The 19,411-nt window shown below is 40.2% G+C and overlaps 1 protein-coding gene across 3 annotated transcripts in view; it reads left to right on the top strand.

Moving 5' to 3' along the window:
* TGFB2 (transforming growth factor beta 2) overlaps positions 1-19,411 on the top strand; it is an 88,695-nt gene that overhangs the window by 57,677 nt on the left and 11,607 nt on the right. For all 3 annotated transcript variants that reach the window (XM_037823690.1, XM_037823687.1, XM_037823691.1), the window contains one exon: positions 1,066-1,229. In XM_037823690.1, the coding sequence (XP_037679618.1) occupies positions 1,066-1,229 (164 nt within the window). The remainder of the gene's footprint in view (positions 1-1,065; positions 1,230-19,411) is intronic.

The following is a 19,411-nucleotide window of genomic DNA, read 5'->3' as shown; positions in this document are numbered from 1 at the left end:
GCAGAAGTAATGAAAGCATCTTAAAGAAACATAAACAACTGTGAAGGACTATGTTGTAATGAAGCTGCAGAAATGAGGAAAGGGGTAGAAAGTAATGGAGCCCCCAGTGTTGGATAGAGCATTACAGAATGGTGAAAGTAAGTTTGCAGATTTTGGAAGAGGACTGTAAAAACATACCTCTAACAATGACCTGCCCAATGCAGGTGATGAGAAAATGAGTGCTTTATATGAAAGCATTTGGGGTAAAATAGGACTTCCTTTCGTCTTGGTGTAGCCTCAGTTGCATATTCAAGGCCATGGCAGACCACTGCAAATAACAGCAAAACCCTAGCAACCTGTGAGTTTGAAATTGTTGTGTACTTCCTGCATCTCTGTATTTGACATGGTTCAGAACTGAAGGAACTTGTGCTGATTCTTCTCCTTCATTAACCAGGATGCCCTCCCACCAATGGACATTATCCTGAATAAAGAATTTTAAGACAGGAACTGGAATAGCCAGTATGTGGGTGTAGTTTCGTTGATTCAGATAGCTTCAGCGTAACTTGGTTATGGAGTGTGTTTGGCCATATGTGTGTGAAAAGCCAAAATATTGAAGCCAAAAAAGATGCAGTGCATGAGCCTGGATAGAGTAGACTGTTTGGATGCCAAACTTTCAAGGGAAAAAAATACATGCCATTGGGAGCATTTTCTTGGCACATATGATTCAAGTGTATGCAATTCTGACAGCTTTCTCCAGGCATCAACTGTCATAAATTTTTCCAGTTCACAACCATCTAGAATTTTCTACTGCTCTGTTAGCTTTCAGAGGACAGGGTTAATTGCATGCCCTAAAATGGAGTTGGAAATGGTTTGTTAATCTCTATTAATCTGCTACTCCTGTAACCAAATGCACATGGTTATTGTTTTTTCTGATTAAATTGTTAATGGTCTTAAATTTGCCATTGGAAACTACATCATTCTGTAGATATTTCCTTTATGGTTTCTGGGGACTATCTCATGCTATGATCTCTTTGGGGAGAACAATGGATTTTTATCATTTTCAATGATTGCCCTAACTTTTTACAGATGCCATCCCGCCCACTTTCTACAGACCATACTTCAGAATTGTCCGATTTGATGTCTCAGCGATGGAAAAGAATGCTTCCAATTTGGTCAAGGCAGAGTTCAGAGTCTTTCGTTTGCAGAACCCGAAAGCCAGAGTGCCTGAACAACGGATAGAACTGTACCAGGTAACTTGCTTGGGTTGCTTTCGTGGGCAATCGAGTTTGAGGTCTGTGTTAGTTTCCTAGGGCTGCCAAAACAAAATACCATAAATCAGGTGACTTAAAACAACAGGTGTTTATTTTCTCACAGTTCTGGAGGCTGAAGTGTGAATCAAGATCAGCAGGACCAGGCTTCCTCCAAAAGTCTGTAAGGTTCTGTTGATAGATTGCTGGCAATCCATGGCATTCTTTGGCTTGTGACATAACTCTTTCTCTGCCTCTGTCACATGGCCATCTTCTCTGTCTGTCTGGATTCAAATTTCCTCTCCTTATTAGGACACCAGTCATTTTGGATTAAGGCCCACCCTAATCCAGTCAGGCCTAATCTTAACTAATAGCATCTTCAAAGATCCTGTTTCCAAATAGGGTCACATCCAGAGGTGCTGGAGATTAGAGTTTCTATATATCTTTCTGTAAGATACAATTCAATCCATAACAAGTCTTAGATTTTAGATTGTTTCCTAAGTTAACTGACATATACATTTACAATCATGATATACGCCTTCATGTGTTAATACTGATAAGTATAGGTAGCTTTTTCCTCCATCATTCAGGAAGGAAGAACTTTTAGAATAATGTGGTGATGCTCCGAGCATACTTCTTCAATGGCATGAAAGTCTGAAGTGCTCATCCTTGGAAAGGCTTTATTCTGCGAGTCCATCCCCTAATCTGGAAAGGCAAATAATGTGGGCCTGGTTGTAACCTAGGGAGAGAAGTCAGCTGACCTTCCCTTCCTCTTCTGACCGTGCTCTTTTGTGTTTCCTCCTCTCTTCTGTCCTATCGTCTTCCTTCTCCCTGTCTTTTTACTCTTTTTTTCATTCCTCTCTTTGCTGCTTCCTGTCTTTTACTAGTCATCCTTTTTCCCTTTCCTCTCTTATTCTACCCCATTTTTCCTATCCACCCTCCCTCTTCCCCATCCCCTCATCCCCACCTTCTGCCCTGACTCATGCAAGCACACACACTCTCACACACTCACATGTACACACATCCTCTGTCCACTCCTTTCATCCATTATTTCATGAGCTCTAACGTCCCTTTTCTCTTATCTTCCTAAGTAGAGTTGCTGGGCAATCTGTGTCAGATGATGATGATGATGATGATGATGATGATGATGATGATGATGAAGTTCCTAGTTACTGAGATTTCAGAAATGTTCTTAAGACCTTATTATTCGAAAGGAATTTACAGAGCATTAGCATCACCATCAGCTAGGAGCTGTGAAAAATGTAGAATCTCACACCCCATGGAAGACCTCCCTACTTACTGAATCAGACTCTAATGAGATCCCGAAGTGATTCCTATGCACATCAAAGCAGTACTAAAAAGCCCTGAGTCTGGTGAGCAAGGCAGGCATGTAAGCCAATAACTTATTAAATGTGTCCCAGTGTCATAGTACAAGCATAGAGGGCAGAGTTGGGGAGAGTTCACCAGGAAGTTGACACTTGAACGGGACCTTGAGAAGTATCTGTTAAAACAGAATGAGGGACAGTTGTTCTCTGCAGAAGGAGCAGCCTGTGCAAGACAGTCTTGAATGGGCCTGTTGAGGGTGCTTGATGCAAGGTGCACAGTGCATGGAGGTAAGGAGAGGCCAAGGAGAAGGAGAAGGAAAGAGGATCGAGAACAGACCCTGAGGAACCCCAATGTTAAGGAGCAGGTAGGTAAGACAGTAGGATTAATAAAGTACTTGAGGAAAGAAGGCAATTGATGGCTGTATGCAGAAACTTCTAGTTATTCTGGATTCTAGCCATTTGGAAATTTTAATCATATGGACAAGAGTTTTCTTTGTATTTACTATGAAAACGAGGATTTTCTATACAAATAAGCTTTGCATATGAACTCTCAGAGAATCAGGCTGAAGATTTAAAGTTTTCACAATGGTTTTGAAGTACTAATTTACATGTGTGCTCATGAAAAATAATTCTCGCTTATTAAAATGGATCCCCAAGGACCTTAGCTTGGAAACCTTTCTGCCTTATTAGCATGTGTTCCTAGAATATCGGGAGGGCAGCACCATGCCTGCCAGGGCCACTGTCACTTCCGGTCACCTCACAGGATCAGACATGGGGAGAATGCCTAGTATGTACCAGCCGCTAAGCTAAGTGCCTTATAAATATTACCCCAGTTAATGCATCAATCCTATGAGGTTTGTACTATGAGGTATTCTTTCTACTACTGTGCTCCTTCTCCATTCCACAGAGAAAGGCCTGGGGTCATGGAGAAATTAGGTAAGTCAGCCAGGGTCACCCAGCTAGGAAGTGGCAGGGCTGTGACACAAATCCAGCTCTGACCCCTGGTGCCTGCTCCTCACTGGGGACTGCACGATGCTCCTCATTCCCTTCCTCTTTCCCTCAACTGTCAGCTGGAATAGAAGAAAACTGAGAGAAATGAGGCCAGAGGGTGGAGCGACACTTATAGAGAAAGCAAAGGCAGTTTCCGCTGAAAAAGAAGCCAGATTAAAGGTAGGCAATGGTGCTGCTCATTTTTGTGGGGATTTGGGGCACACTAACTTCTGTTCAAGTCACGTTCAACTTGGCAAGTGAACTCAGGATTCTTACTGCCCTCCCCCCTCTACAGAATACTCTGTCATAATTTTTGATGAATGGGAATAAAATAAAATCTCACTGTCATACTGCTTCCTCTGACTTCTTTCTTTAGTACTTAGATCTTAATGCCTGGTTGAATTTGCATTTAAACAGTAACCAGTTTGTCAAATTTAGTGAAATCGCATTTCTAGAGGAGATCATTTCCAAGGGTATATTAAACAGTGGCTAAATCCTAAGATATTTATATCCATTTGTTTCTGGCTTCAAGCTGTACAATAAATATTAAATGATTTTTCAGAAGTAAGGATGAAAGGGTGAATTGATACTTCTGGAGCAAAAAAAGTAAACAAAGGTTTTAGTTTGCAGGAGTGAATCACTAGTTATCTTCAGTGGACTTTCCATATATATCATGTCTACAAAAGATTAAAGGTAGTTGCAAGGTGATTTAAATAAAGAAACAAACAAAAAACAGAACAAAACATGAATACATTTCCTCTTTTTTTCTTCTTCTTTTTCATTTAAATCACTCTTAAATTTCTGTCTGTGCTGACATCATCATCATGGATCATTCTTCCTGGCCCTGTTTCAGTTTCATGGACTTCAGTAAATTGAAAGCAGGGTCCCTCAGGTCTTGTTTTTGGTAATGTAAGCTGCTAAATCAGTGTTATTCATTTGCCCCCTGACCTCAGCTCTGAGGAGTGGCCTCTGACAGCAGGACTGCTGATTGCTTGTCTTACTCCCAGAGGCCATCTCATCTCGTGGAGGGGATGTGTCCCTTGAAGCTGGTAATTTGGTGGATGTGTTCCTGCTCAGAGTTTACTGCCCCAGCACAAGCAACAAAATGTGCACGGATTAGAGTCCCTTAGTTGGAAAAGATACAGCTCAAGACTGAAGCTTATAGCACGGTGAGGGTGAACTTGGGCATATTTAGTCTCAGTGAACATAAGAATCCGGAAGGAGATGGTTTTAGCAGAAAGATAAGGAAGAATAGCAATGCCTTATCTATCTGGAGTTCATCTATGCAGCAGTCTCACATTTTGCAACACAGCCAAGGGCCAGGAAATATGTCAAAGAGATCCCTAAGCATTTACCAGAAGTCACAAAGCACACGTACAGCTTACTTATAAGTCCTTTATTCACTTCTGACCAGGTCGATTATCTCTAGGATCACAAGAAATTAGAAGCACTAAATTGGAAGGGGAGTGCTAGAGGAAGAAACCTTCAGAATAGCAGGTGGCTCTTTTAGACTTGAGATTTTTGCCTGTGTACCCCAGTTGATGCTAGCCCAAAATATCAAGACATGGAATGCAATAAACCACTTGTGGACACTTTTCCTAAACCTTACTCTGTTTATAGATAATCCACTCTTTATCTCCTTGGCTCCCTGCCTGTCTTCTGATCTCTGCTTCTGACCTCATTATTTGGAGTCCCATTTTTGACTTGTTTTCAAATTTCCCACTTGCCTTCAGCTTTCACTGGGGGTCTTTGCAGCCTCTAGTAATAAACTCTCTTCTAGTTCCAGTACAGAAATTGATGCTTGTGATAAGAACCTTGAAATACAAAGCCAAGGTAATTTCTATACGGGAAACCAAACATATGCAATAAATTTTAGAAAGTTTTATATCCAAAGTAGCTGAAATGTTATTTGGGGGGCAGGAGTGTGTGTGTATGCAAGTCTTGGTGCTTAAATGGCAGATCTTCAGCTATTTGGAAAGCTTGAAGATTCTGAAAAACAAAGCCTTTGAAGTTTCCAGATGACATTTAATTACCGTGTCACTTGACACACGCTTGACATGTTACTCACTAGATGAAAGTATGGCATCTGTGAATAGGTTCTCCGTGTTTAGATAGTTGTATGGATGATTTCCTAGGATTCTTCAGTATATTGATTTTAATCAGGGTAGAGTGTGTGTGCTTTTGTGTGTTTATGTGTGTGTGTGCCAGTGTGTGACTAGGCACTCTCCTGAGTGTGGAAGCCCCTGGAGAGCTTTTACAAGGACTGCCTACGGGCCACTTGCTGGAGATAGTGATATTTCCTGGGGAGGAAAAGGAGACTTGCCTCTGCACAGATGTGGTTTGGAAATCTCTCCTCGTGATTTGGATGTGACCATTCTTCATTGGTGAATCACTGATTTAAGGCATAGCTCAAGCTATTTGGGGTCATTCTGTCCCATAAAATGTATCCAGGGACTATTTCCAGAGTCAGAATACCAGGCTGAATGTACCTAAGACAGCATTTCTGTGAGTGAGTTTAGGGTTTGCCTTGTTCCCAGCTGTGCAGGGCTGTGGCTTCTCCCTGCCTGGAAGAGTTGGGGCACTGCAGTATCTGAAGTTACATTTAGCTTGGCGGGGATACTCGGGGCTCTCGGTACACTCCCTTCTCTGCAGAATACTCTGTTAGTACTTTGACGAATGGGACTGCAATAAAATCTTACTGTCCTCTATCATGCTAACAGCACATACTAGGGTGAGCTTGGTGTGATTTCAAATATTCACCAAGATGGAGACAATATGAAAAGGATAAAACCTTCTGAAAGATGAAGGGAAAGAAGAGGGGAAAAAAAAGATACAAACTTAACTTTTGCCAGAGAGGAATGACCCTTGCTGTGTTTTGAAAGCTTTATGCCAAAGGCAGCCTTTATTGGAATATGCTCAGATAAAGCTCCGATACTCTGGGAATGCCTTTGAACCCACTATGCTGATTGTAGCTCTTAGCCTGTTTGGAATTTGCATACATCTTTCTTTGATTAAGTTGTTCCTGGATTTATGATTAAAATTCATGTCCTGAGTTATGAGATAGAGAGAAAATAAGAAGGGAGAATCATCTTCAAGTTGAACATCACCAGTATGAGCAAGAACAGTCACCACCTTGGAATGCGGCAAATCCACCATTTTACCAGTGAAGAAATGAGGCTTGGGGAGGTTACTAGCTTATAAAAGGGTACCCTCAACCTTATGGCCCTGTGGAACTGCTAAAGAATAGCAGAATTAGATGTGCTGACCTCAGAGGACCTTGGTGCTCTCAAGTATTTCTAGCTTTCTCTCATCAACTCACACTTTTCATACTTACTGCTCATTTCAGACTTTACCATGTCTAGGATAATAGATTTGTATCTTTCCGTTTTGGTATTTATTTATAATCTATTTGCTATGTAACGCACAATTCCAAAACCTAGTGGCCTCAAATAACTATTTTATTATGTCTCATGATGTTTTGTAAGAAATCTGGGCAGGGCTTGGCTGGGCCCTTCTTCTGCTCCATGTGGCTTTGACTGGGGTTACTTGGTGGTATTCAGATGGCAGTTGGTCTGGTCTGGGGGTCTGTGGAGACCTCACTCACAGGCTTGGAGCTTTGGCAGGATGGCTGGAAGGTGGGGCTCAGGTGGGCCCCCCCCTTCTCCAGGTCGTCCCAGGGTGAGGTCTTTCCAGAAGGGTAGTCAGCCTTCTTACCTGGAGGCTCAGTGCCCAAGGCAGAAGCTGCCAATCCTCTTGAAGACCAAGCCCTGAGCTGGCACAGCATCACTTCCACCTTAGATGAGTGACAAACCAGTCCAGATTCAAAGGGAATGGAAATAGACCCCTTCTCTTGATGAGAGGACTGTCAGAGGAGTTGCAGCTGTCTTTAATCTGCCACACTCAGCTGCTGTAAAAGGTAGAGTAATACTCAGAAAACTCAGACTGAGGGCCTCCTAGTGGTAATCAGACTCGGTCTCTGCCTTCCAGCTGCTCAGGGTCTGGTGGAGGAGGCAGACATGGAAACAGTCAGCAGTAGTGTCTTTCCACTGATAGAAATATAGTCAACGTATTCTTCCAGCAAAATATGGAGAATCCAGAGAAATTCCTCAGAACTCATTCCTGCCAAAAAAGGAGTTTGGGGATTTGGGGGGTCGCCTGCCATTTCGGTTGGGTTCCTTGAGCAGGCAGGTGCATAGTTCTCAGGGGCTTAGCCATCTGCCTGAATGACGAGATTCCTTTGAGCCTAACACCACTTAAAGCAAGGACATCAGAATAACTCAGCTCAAGATGGGAGCAGGTTGGTTAATTAGTAAGCACAGTATTTTCTTTTATTTACATTAGACCTACTTTTCATTGTGTTTCACCATGCGCACCAACACTCTGAGACTTGGTAAGTACATCTGTATTCCCTGGCTGCTCTTTATGAGGCAGCATGGCATGCTACTCTGACCTAACTTTTGTTAATAACTCCACTTAGTATTTATTGTGAGGGTTCAATGAAATAATATATGTAAAATGTTCGGTGGATTGTGGGCACATGACATGTATTATCTCCCTTCCATGTCACTCGTCTCTTAGATTTTGACATGTAAGTCTTTGATTTCTCCAGGAGGAAGAACCTGACAAGGTGATTTGCCAGGTTAATTTTAAGACTAAATTGTTAGCTTTCAACCACTGAATAGGGTCATGCAAAAAGAGCTCACCGGGAAAGCAGTGTGATATGCCAGTTTCATCCACCATAAAGCACTGGGAGAAAAAAAGCCTCCAAAATGCCAGCTTCATGCCAGGGGTTGGTATAAGGCTGGATAGCTTGGTAAACGCCAATCTGTTGGGGGATCCCTTTAACCATTAGAGGACAAATGTGCTGGGATGAAATTAGCTAAGTGGATTTGAAAGGAAACTTGGATTTCTTGGCTGTGACTTGGGGAGAAGCAATGGCTCTGCTCATTTTTGTGGGGATTTGGGGCACGACAACTTCTGTTCAAGTCATGTTCAACTTGGCAAGTGAACTCAGGTTCTTACTACCCTCCCCCCTCTACAGAATACTCTGCCATAACTTCTGATGAATGGGAATAAAATAAAATCTCACTGTCATACTGCTTCCTCTGACTTCTTTCTTTAGTATTTAGGTCTTAATGCCTAGTTTAATTTGCATTTAAACAGTAGCCAGTTTGTCAAATTTAGTGAAATCTCATTTCTAGAGGTCATTTCCAAGGGTATATGAAACAGTGGCTAAATCCTAAGATATTTATATCCATTTGTTTCTGGCTTCAAGCTGTACAGTAAATATTAAATGATTTTTCAGAAGTAAGGATGAAAGGGTGAATTGATACTTCTGGAGCAAAATAAGTAAGCAAGGATTTTAGTTTGCAGGAGTGAGTCCCACTAGTTATCTTCAGTGGACATTCCATATATATATCCTCTCTGCAAAAGATTTTAAACTATGTACACTCCCTCAAGCTTTATAGTGAAAGTTCACAGTAGATGGCCTGGATTTGCTTTTTAAGAGATACTAGCTCTGTAAAGCTGAGGTTGCTCTCATTGCAGAGTATGGCATTAATAGGGTTAATGGAAATTGCCCCCTTTTCCTAAGCACACACACACAAACACACTTCAAGTTCAACTTTCATTCCTCATTTTGCCCAAGGGTGTGTAAAATAAAAAGAGGTCAGCCAAAAAACTGACTGTCTGTTAAATAAGACTTGCAAAAAGTGCTACTGCAAAAAAAAAAAAAAAATACTGTGCTCCTGTTGTACAGAATTTTACGGCTACAATCCCCTCAATACTGATCCTAATGTGGCGCCACATTGGAGACATACACAGCCTAGTAGCCCACTTAAAGTCACAAGGTATAATAAACACTTTGTTTGCATAAGACTATTAATATCTCAGGTTTTTCCAAACTGATCAAATGTCATGCTTGTCTCATATGGAAACAGAATCCTTATCCTTTGTACTAGGGTTATGACGTTACCCAGACTCAGTTAACCTGTGAGCAGACAGGACCCCAAAAGAAGTCATATGAACAGTAGTCCTTCCCTACTGTGCTCAAAGAAATGTTAATAATCATGCAGTAGTAACTAATGTTTCTATGGTTCTTTTATGTCATGTGACCCAGTAATAATATTGATAATTATCACTAACACACACAGCGTTTACTTTGTGCAAGGCACTCTTTTAAGTGCTGTGTATATATTGACTCATTTAATCCTTATAATAACTCTATGAGGCAGATACTGTTATTCTCATTTTAAAAATGAAGAAACTGGGGCACAGAGAAATTGACTTGTTTAGGTCATACAGCTAAAAGAGGCAGAGCTGGGATTCAAACCTGGACAGTTTGGCTCCAGAAGCTATGCTCTTGACCACTTCACCAAACTAGTAGAAAGAAAACAAGTTTTGGATTTGGGGCAGTGTGGGTTTGGGATGAGGCTCTGCCCCTTTGGTGAGTCTGAGGAAGTCCCATCACTGAGACTAGTTCCTCATCAGTGAAATGTGGATAAAACTTCCTACTTTTGCAAGGATTTTGTTAGGAGTAGAGATGATGTATAGAAACTCCTAGCACAGAATACATCTGCAAAGGTTACTATTACTATTATTAAAGTTTACACAGCATCACTTGTGACCTTTTGTGAGAGACAATCCTTAAATTTACAGTCTGCTCTAAATCCCCTAAAAATGAGAGAACACTCTAGTCCTTGTTGCTTTTTGCTGCAGAGGTCTGGAATCTGGGTTGCTGTACCAGGAGTTCACTTCAGGGCCTCCTTTAAAGAGGATTTTCCAATCACGCTGCTTGTAGTAGCCTCATTCAGTAGACAATGTGCAGCTCCAAGTGGGAAAGAAGAACTTTGCAGCCAGTCAGCCCTGGGTTCACTTTCCACCTTTTTTACTTCCTGGCTTCCTGGTCTTACAAAACACTTCATCTCTCTGAGTCTCCATTTTTCATCTGTAAATGAGTTACTGTAGGGAGAACACATATGTAAAGTGTCAGGCACGTTAGATGCACCAGCATTGGGTTATCATCAGGGTTTTTCTTGTCATCTAGTAGAGGAATGAAGGAGCTAGGTTCCTGTTTCCCCTAGAGTTGGCCCGTGATGTTGAAACTCCTCCATGATGATGTTAATCATTTCTGGTTGGATGAGATCTCGTCTGATCCAATTTCTCAATATCAGTGGAGCAGAGAAGGGTTATGGGGAGCAGCCATCGTTTGAGCTTTCTTTGTGTTTGCTTTATCAAGACCCTAAGGGCAGCTGTTGGAGGGCTGGGAGCTGTGATGTTTCTCGTTCTTCTCACTGAAGAATGATTATAAGGGAACTGACACAATGAGGTGTCTTTTTACCTCCACCCCTGCCCTATACTGCCACTCCTTGCTTTGCCTTCATATAAATAGGTTCAACATATGCTTGCTTAGGTGATTTTAATAAGGTTTTTTTCCTTTTCATGTTGTAAATTTTCAGTACACCAACCATTCTATAGCCTCCGCCAGAGCAAAAATGGTTCCAAGGGAGGATGTATGTTATCTCCTGATGCTAACAGTGCTTAGAGAATTTTTAGAGCTCCTGTTCTAGAACTACATTCAGAGCCTATAATATACCCTTGAGAATTCCTTCAATGAAGACAAATCTGGATTTCTGAAAGGTAGTGTGGATTTTTGAAAACTGCCAAAGTTCTAGTGAGGAAGAAAATGACAAGTAATTAAGGTGATTTTCTTGCGTGGAGGTAGTTTTTAAAATATATATCCAAAATCCAACCATTTCTCACATCTCTTCTGTTACTACCCTAGTACAAATGGCTCTAGTCTTTCAGTTGGGCTAGTGCAGTGACCTCCTAGTTGTTCTCCCTGTTCCCACCCTGGCCTCTGTAGAGGCTGTTTTTAATATGACAGAGTGATCCCTCTTAAGATGTTGGTTGGATCAAAATCCCCTGCTGAAAACCCTACCTACAATGGCTTCTTAGCACTCTCTGAGTAGAAATCAAAGTCCTTAATGTATCCTATGAGGCATATGTGATCTGTTAGTCATCTAGCCCCCAGACCTAATCTCTCTCTTACTCACGTGGAGCTACCAGCCTAGTTTTTCTGCTGCTCCTCCAACCCTCTGCATTTAATCCTTCCTGAGGCTTGGGTGGGGAATATTCTCTCTGCCCACCGTGCTCTTCCCTAGCAGTTTCCTAGATATCCAGACAGCTTAGTCCCTCATGCTTTTAGGCCTTCCTCAGATGTCACCTGCCCTGGGAGGCCTCCCCTGGCCACCCGTCTGACCTCTCAGGGCCCCTCTTCTCCATACGTCCTATCCCCCTTCTCTACTGGAGTTTTCTCCTCAACACTCATCTCTGTCTGCTACCCTTTATCTTCTGTTCTATCTTAATCTTGCTTATGGTCTTAAGACCACCTCGAGAGCTAAAGTCCTAGAACACTGCCTGGTATAGAGGGGGTACTCAATAAATATTTTTGAGTGAATTTAAAAGAAATTTCAAAATAAGTTTCAAATACAAAGAACATTGTTGAAGTAAGTATGTAACTTTATGAGGTGATTCTTTTGAGAAACATCACTCATTTATTTGGATTTGGAAATCCTGCTGTGTTTCTTTTGAAGATATATCTCTATTAGTGAAAAAAGAACTGTATCTTCCTACCCATTTTTCTGTTATTTGTTCAGACCTAATTCAGGTTAAGGGGATAATAACCATGTAGGTAAAAAAAGAAAACAACAAAATAAAATTATATAATAAATTAATGAAACTCATATTCTTGGGTAGCCCATAAAGTCTGTAGGTTTGTAGAAAAGCCAGGCTCATTACCTTATAGTCACACTCCTTAAATTAAAGTGCTCAGCTGAATATAAGCAGGGACTTAAATTATAGTATAGGCCTTATGTGTTACAGGTAGTCAGGAAGTAGGGAAAAGGGTGTTGGAAGTGTGTTCCCTAAGTATATTGTGTTAATATAAAGTCACAGTGGAATTGGAAGGGGAGATCAAATAAGAAAATCAGAAGACATGGTCTAGAGAGCTTGTAGTCTTGCTGGGGAGACTTGTTCCTTCATGGTAAGGATCAATTGGATATTTATCAAAATCCATAGTACTAGACTGGGTGGTTCAGCCTCAAGGACCACAGGAATTCAGTCAAGAAAAGGATGCTGTGATCTTGGTCTTGACTTAGTTTTACTTCAGATTCTATCATTGCATATTGTACTACAGAAATATCTTCTGTTGCCTTTATTGATGTGACTTTAGTCCAGTTGAATCTTTTTCTCTGATGTGTGATTTTTGCATGATGGTCTTATAAATACTGTTTGAGCTGCAGCTTCTGAGAGTCTTTTTGTTCACACAAAGGATTCCTTCATCCCATAGACCTGTAGAAATGAATTTACTTGTTTATACACATGTGCGGTCTGCACAAAAGCCCATCTGTAGAGAATGAAAAAAAAAATATGAAGGAAACAATAGAGAATTATAAGGTGTTTTCATTGCAGAGGAGAGGTTTTCCTGTGTGTGTGTGTGTTTGCGTGTGTGCACGTGTGTGTGTAGCTTGAAGGCATATCTGATGGTATTTCTATAAAGATCATTAAAGATCTCTATGTGTCATATTTTTCATAATTGCATATGGATAGATGTAATATAGGTGCATATCAATGTGTGTTACTATGTGCTGTAAAGAGAAGGAGTTTAATATAGTGTCATAAGAATGTAGATATCTGAGCTCCAAAGAGACTGTATTTTTATGCGCTGCTTTCTTCTGAAGTTTAAGTGTATTTCACAGGAGCAGATCATGGAGGCTCTTGTGAAGTTGTTGTGACATACACATTATTTACAACTTACTAGAGAGGTGTAATTGGCACACAGGGGCCTTGGCAATTAAAGTACATGGAAGTAGGAGAAGCAAGATAAGTACTGGGTCTGTCAAGCCACTTTTGGAGAATAATCATGCAGTGTGCCAGTTTGGTAAGCATCCCAGGTGACCCAGCGTTGACCAAGGAGGCTACGGTTATACAGAACAGAGAGTTACATTTTTACCTCAGTGTAGTAAATGCCATTTTATCCAGTTCTGGTTCTCTATAAGGCCCCACTTTCTGTTACCTGCAAATTCTCTTTCTTGATTTCTCATTCTCATTTTTCATTCCCACAAATCTTTTATGTTAACTAAGTTTAAAGGGTAAAGTGCAGTATAAAGTTGGTTACTCTGATGATTCTTTCTTTCCTTCCTGATATATATACACACGCACACACACACACATATAAAATATCTGTATGTATATGCATAAAATTCCAATAAATAGTTTCTATCAGTATCAAAACTGTTGTTTCAAGGGCTTATATTACTTGATCAAGTGTGTCTTTCTAACAAAGTCTGTTAGTCAATGAGAATTTACCAGTTAATGATTGTGGAAACTGCAGTGGGGCTAATAATAGAATAAAAAATATGTTCTTTGCTCTGAAGGGCTTTTTTACAGTCAAATTGAGCTTTTAGAACATACGCAACACAGTGTAGTTCACCTATCGAGCAAATTCCCCATCAGCCCAAGCATACGGAACTTAGAAAGGCCGAAAGGGCCCTGAAGGGAAAGGAGGATGCATTTATTTGTTCCTTTTTCTAATGAGCCAGCACATCCCTATTACCTGTACTGTGTTCTCTTAGTGCCCAGGATCCTTGCCAGTTTTTCAGATGTTGATGGTTATCTTTTGACTAACTCCTTGCTCCAGGAAACCCTCCCTGACTTCACTAGGCTGGGGCTGATGCCCTGTTTGTGCTCCTGCACACTTGTGCCATCATTTTAAAATGTGTGTTGAGAAGTCCGTATCCTCTTACTATACCATGAATTCCCTTCAGAATGGAAACCATCTTATTTTGTGTCCCTGAGACATAAATGCTATGCCTTGCCCACAGCTGGTGCTTAATAAGTGTTTGTTTAATTAAATTGGAAGATGTGAGCTGTAAAAAGAAGTAAATGAATGACTCCATTTGGTGTATATAGGATGCTCAACAAATATTTGTTCAATGAATGAATGAATAACTAAACAAATTAACTGATCATTTGAAGTGTTTGATTTTTTGTGTGTATGGGTCATGAAGGGAAAAAAGCTCCTTCCCACTCGGTGGCAGCATTCTAGAGTATGGATAGGATGTTGGAGTGGCATGTTGGAGCATCAGTTGTTCATCCTGTTGATAAACCAGGAAATGCCTTCACGAGTGTGAACTGTGTCTCGCGGCATAAGAACAAGGATTTTAACACAGAGAGCAAGATCCCTCCAAAATTAAGTCATTGAATTTCTTAAGGTGCTATTGTCAGCAAACTAGAATTTAAGTGTTTGTAGAGATTTAACTAAGTTTCTGATCCCCCCTATATTTGAGGAGCTAGACATCTTGTTGGAAGAAATTGGCATTTACACACATACAGGATTGCCATCCAAGCTGCTGTATGCAAGAGGCCAAATTGCTTGGGGAACTAGGAAAATAAATCTGACTTTAGATTGAAGATAACTATTCTATGGGAAAACTGAGCATTAAGTTCAGATTTGAAGAATGGAAAGGTATTTTTTTAATGTAAAATGCAGGAAAAGGCATTCTGAAAGGAATAGTGGTCTAAATTCAGGGCTTAGAATATGTAATACATGTTTTAGGGATGTTGTTTAGATTAGACTTCCAGGGATGAGAGGTGAGTCTAGAATGATAGTTGGGAACAGATTGTATCTTAAATATGAAACTAAAGAATCTGGAGTTTATTAGGTACTAGAAATCTCTGGAAGTTTTTGACCAGGAAAGGAACATAATTAAAGTAATAGTTCACATTTATTGAATACCATGCAATGTGATAGGTGTTTTGCCTTCTTTGAGCCAATTAATTCTCTCAACAAACATACCAAGTGGGTTTTATTATCCCCTTTCATAAATGAGAAAATGATGTATCTGGAAAGTGATGGCTTGGGTTTGCCTAATTCCATAGTCTATGACCTTTTCACTACAAGAGTGATTTTCAAATGGTGCTTGTCACAGCCCTAAGGGTTCTTCAAAGAAACCTGAGGGACCACTGAAGAAAAGGAATGGATTGTCAAATGGCCCAGATGGGCAGGACGCCTGGTCTAAACTGGCCTTGCTCCTTACTTCAACTAGCACAACTCTACTTATTTCTGCTGTATACACATAACCTCAGTGTTGATTGAAGAACCAGGATCAACCAGGAAGGAAGTAGTTAAGGACACAGCAACATGTCCTGGTTTTAGCCCTGTGATGTGCAACATTATTATCACCAACTGGATGAAAACAATGGATGCACAATAGCTGGTAATATGTGGCTAGGAAGGATAGCTTTTATGGTGAATAGCAAACTTATGATGCGAACAGATTCCCAAAGGCTAAAACCTGCGTCAAAAAAAAAGTTCAAAATTAACAGAGCTATATGTGTAATTTCCATTTAGTTTCAAAAGTTAAATTGTACAAACACAGACCAGAGCAGTGGCTCTCATAGTAGTTCCTGGATCAGCAGCTTCTGCATCACCTGGGAACATGTTAGAAATGCAGATTCACGGTGTCCAACTTGGTCAGAAACACAGGGGTGACGCTCAGCAATCTGTTTTAACAAGCCCTCCAGGTGTTTCTTATGCCCACTAATGTTAGAGAACCACTGGGCTAGAACAACCAACTTTCCCTCCTTCCTTGCCTTCCTTTATTTCTTTCTCTTCAATCTACCTTATTCCTCCCAAAAATTGAGGTAGAAAATCTGACCTAACAGTTTCTGTGTAAGAACAAAGGTTTTGTTTTACAAAAATGTTAGTATGACTCAGTGGTGTGATGGGGCTGCTGCCAAAAGTAAACAGTTTGCATTAATAGGAGTGACCAGAAAAAGGGAAGCAATAGCCACTTCCCTCTCTATCTTCAGCATATTCTGTAAATTCTCCATATTCTGCTAGACCGTATCTGCAATTTAGTGAGAAACTGGTTTTAAGAGGGACATTGAAGAGAGGGTTGGCCAAGGAGGATCAGTCCTGAGGGAGGCAGTTGAGGCAAGCCAACTTCTTGTTATTGGGACCTGACACAGAGGAGAAAGAGGTGAATTTTATATCTTGCTCCAGAAAGCAAAATACTGTATTGGAAAGTGCCCTCTATTGGTACTAAGCGGGCAAGACTTGAGTCCAGGCTCTTCCAACAGAGTTTTGATAATCTACCTAAATACTTAAGACTTCTTTTCCTTCAGCTGTAGAAGGTGAGTAAGAAGGCCCATGTTGTCTACCCCACAGAGTTTTGTGAAGACTAAACAAGTGAAATATTTAAATATTTGGAACCTATAATGGACTGGACAATTATGAGGTAATAGTACCATTAATAACTAACACTAGTTGATGGAACTTTTAAGTTCAAAATAAAGAAGAATCCTGACAATATTAATTGTCAAAAATGGGATGTCCTTCCTCATTAAGTAATGAGTTCACTGTCATGAGAGGTCTTCAGACAAAGACAGAGATGTTAGAGAATGAGTTGTATTGGTTGGAGCAGATGGCCTATAAGTACCTTTCCAATGCTAGTATTTCAGTTAATGCAAGTCTGAGAGAATAAAGCTAATAGCAGAGTGAATGTTTAACTCAACATTTGATAATTGCTCTGTGCAAGTCACCCAGAACATAATTATATAATCAAAAACAACAAGATGGGTCCAGACTAGTTAACCTGGTGTCCGTTTTACCCTCAGAGCCCTAATGTTAAATTCCCCTTTCCATTAGAAGTCTGGTTGAACTGTTCCCTTGTTTCTCTTGTAGGTCTGTTGATATCTGAATATGGGAAGTAAAATAGAATTCCCAATGCTTTCTTATAACTCTTTTGCAATGTCTCATAAGAGTGTAAGAATTTTCTTTCTAGGTGTCTAAGCCAAACCATGAGTTGATTTATGACATTATTCCTTTAAAATTAAGATTTCCTCCAGCTATAAGTTTGCATCTAGACTTCTGTTTCTTTTTCTGCCCCCAAACTATTGGGTAACATCAGTGACTTTTGCCTCCATGTACTCCATAGTTGGCTGCTTTCCAGTGGCAGAGGGATGAATGGATCCTTTTGTGTAGAGAGTTTTGTAATTCAATGAAGAGCTTAGAGCCTTGCCAAAGGTGGTATGTGGGTATTTTACACACATTATATATAATATATATGTATATCTGTAATGTAATGAAGGTGACATTTTAGCATCACTGGTGAGTGGTAACTAAACCAGAGACAGCAAAATCTTATTTTCAATACATTGGAAGCTTTCTTTTCTGATTCAAACAGGACTGGTTGTTCATCAGTTATTAAAGAAAAATGTCAATTAAAGCGGGGGATTACAAAAAAGAGAGAGCAAGAGATACATACCTTGAAATGTTTAACTTAAAACATACATATGTGTATATATGTGTGCGTGTGTGTGCATACATACTTATGTATTTACATACATACACATATTCAAATAAATTTCGTATGCTGAATTTTTAGTGAAAGGCCAAGGACTGCCGATTGTCACTGCATAAATCACATCCATAGTGCATCATCTAGGATTTCCAGTTTAGTTTCTTGGAAGTAGAAGAGACATTTAAGGACAATTGCTGAGCAACCTGAGTGCAGAATCCTTCTATATTTTTATCAGAATATTTCAGTCTTTTATAGTTCTTTCCCACACCTAAAGTGAGGGAAAAAAATGTTTTAAGCAATCTTGCCTTTTTGAAGGCTTTCCAAAGCATTGAACTCAGTGTTCATAGAAGCAACAGCTCTTTTTTCTTTTCATCCTGTTTTATATCAGTTTCTGGATCATTTAATTAACTTACATAACAGTAGTAATAAGTTCAATGGTCAAAAACAGGTTTAGAAACACATACAGCTGACACTTGCTGTGTACGCAACTCAGTTGGTAGGACCAGAAGAACCTGGAGCCTACTAGAGAGTAGCTTTCCAGCCATGAGCCCCTGCCTGCTGTAGGCATCAGTCAATACATTAGAGAACAAACGGAAAATTCTGGCAAATCTGGACAGTTAAATGGAGGCCAATTAAGAGAGCATCTGCTATTCAACTAACCCATGTTTGTCATGATAAGATGAATGAAGGGATTTAGAAGCAACTGTGGATCTAGAAAAAAAACAACAGCTGCTTATCCGCGACTGTTAATATTCAATACACAAGTTGGGAGATTGGAGAAAGGCACAAAGCGGAAGCTAAGATAGAATGGGAAGTTGATGAATCTGCTTGCTTTTTGTACAAACTCTTGAATTTAAGAGACTACAATAAGATCTCCCTGGCATGTGGGACATGACTCCTGGGGATAACCTTGGACCCAGCATCATGGGATTGAGAAAGCCTTCTTGACCAAAAGGGGGAAGAGAAATGAAACAAAATAAAGTTTCAGTGGCTGAGAGATTTCAAATGGAGTCGAGAGGTCATTCGCGAGGTTATTCTTATGCATTGAATAGATATCCCTTTTAGGTTTTTAGTGTACTAGAATACTAGAAGGAAATACCTGAAACTGTTGAACTGCAGCCCATTAGCCTTGATTCTTGAAGACAATTGTATACCTATATAGTTTATACAGTGTGACCATCTGACTGTGAAAACCTTTTGGCTCACTCTCCCATTATCCACTGTATGGACAGATGGGTAGAAAAATGGGGACAAAAAGTAAATGAATAATAGAGGGGATTGGGGGTTTGGGATGTTTGGGTGTTCTTTTTTTACTTTTATTTTTATTTTTTGAGTAATGAAAATGTTTAAAAATTGTGGTGCTGAATGCACAACTATATGATGATGCTATGAACAATTGATTGTACACTTTGGGTGATTGTATGGTATGTGACTATATCTCAATAAAATTGCATAAAAAAGAAACTACTAAGAGATAATGGCAGTAGGTTGCTTTTTGCTTGTT

Source organism: Choloepus didactylus, chromosome 2, assembly GCF_015220235.1.
Source record: "Choloepus didactylus isolate mChoDid1 chromosome 2, mChoDid1.pri, whole genome shotgun sequence".
Classification (NCBI taxonomy): domain Eukaryota; kingdom Metazoa; phylum Chordata; class Mammalia; order Pilosa; family Megalonychidae; genus Choloepus; species Choloepus didactylus.
The sequence above is the reverse complement of the archived record's forward strand: the minus strand, read 5'-3'. Positions and strand labels throughout refer to the sequence as shown.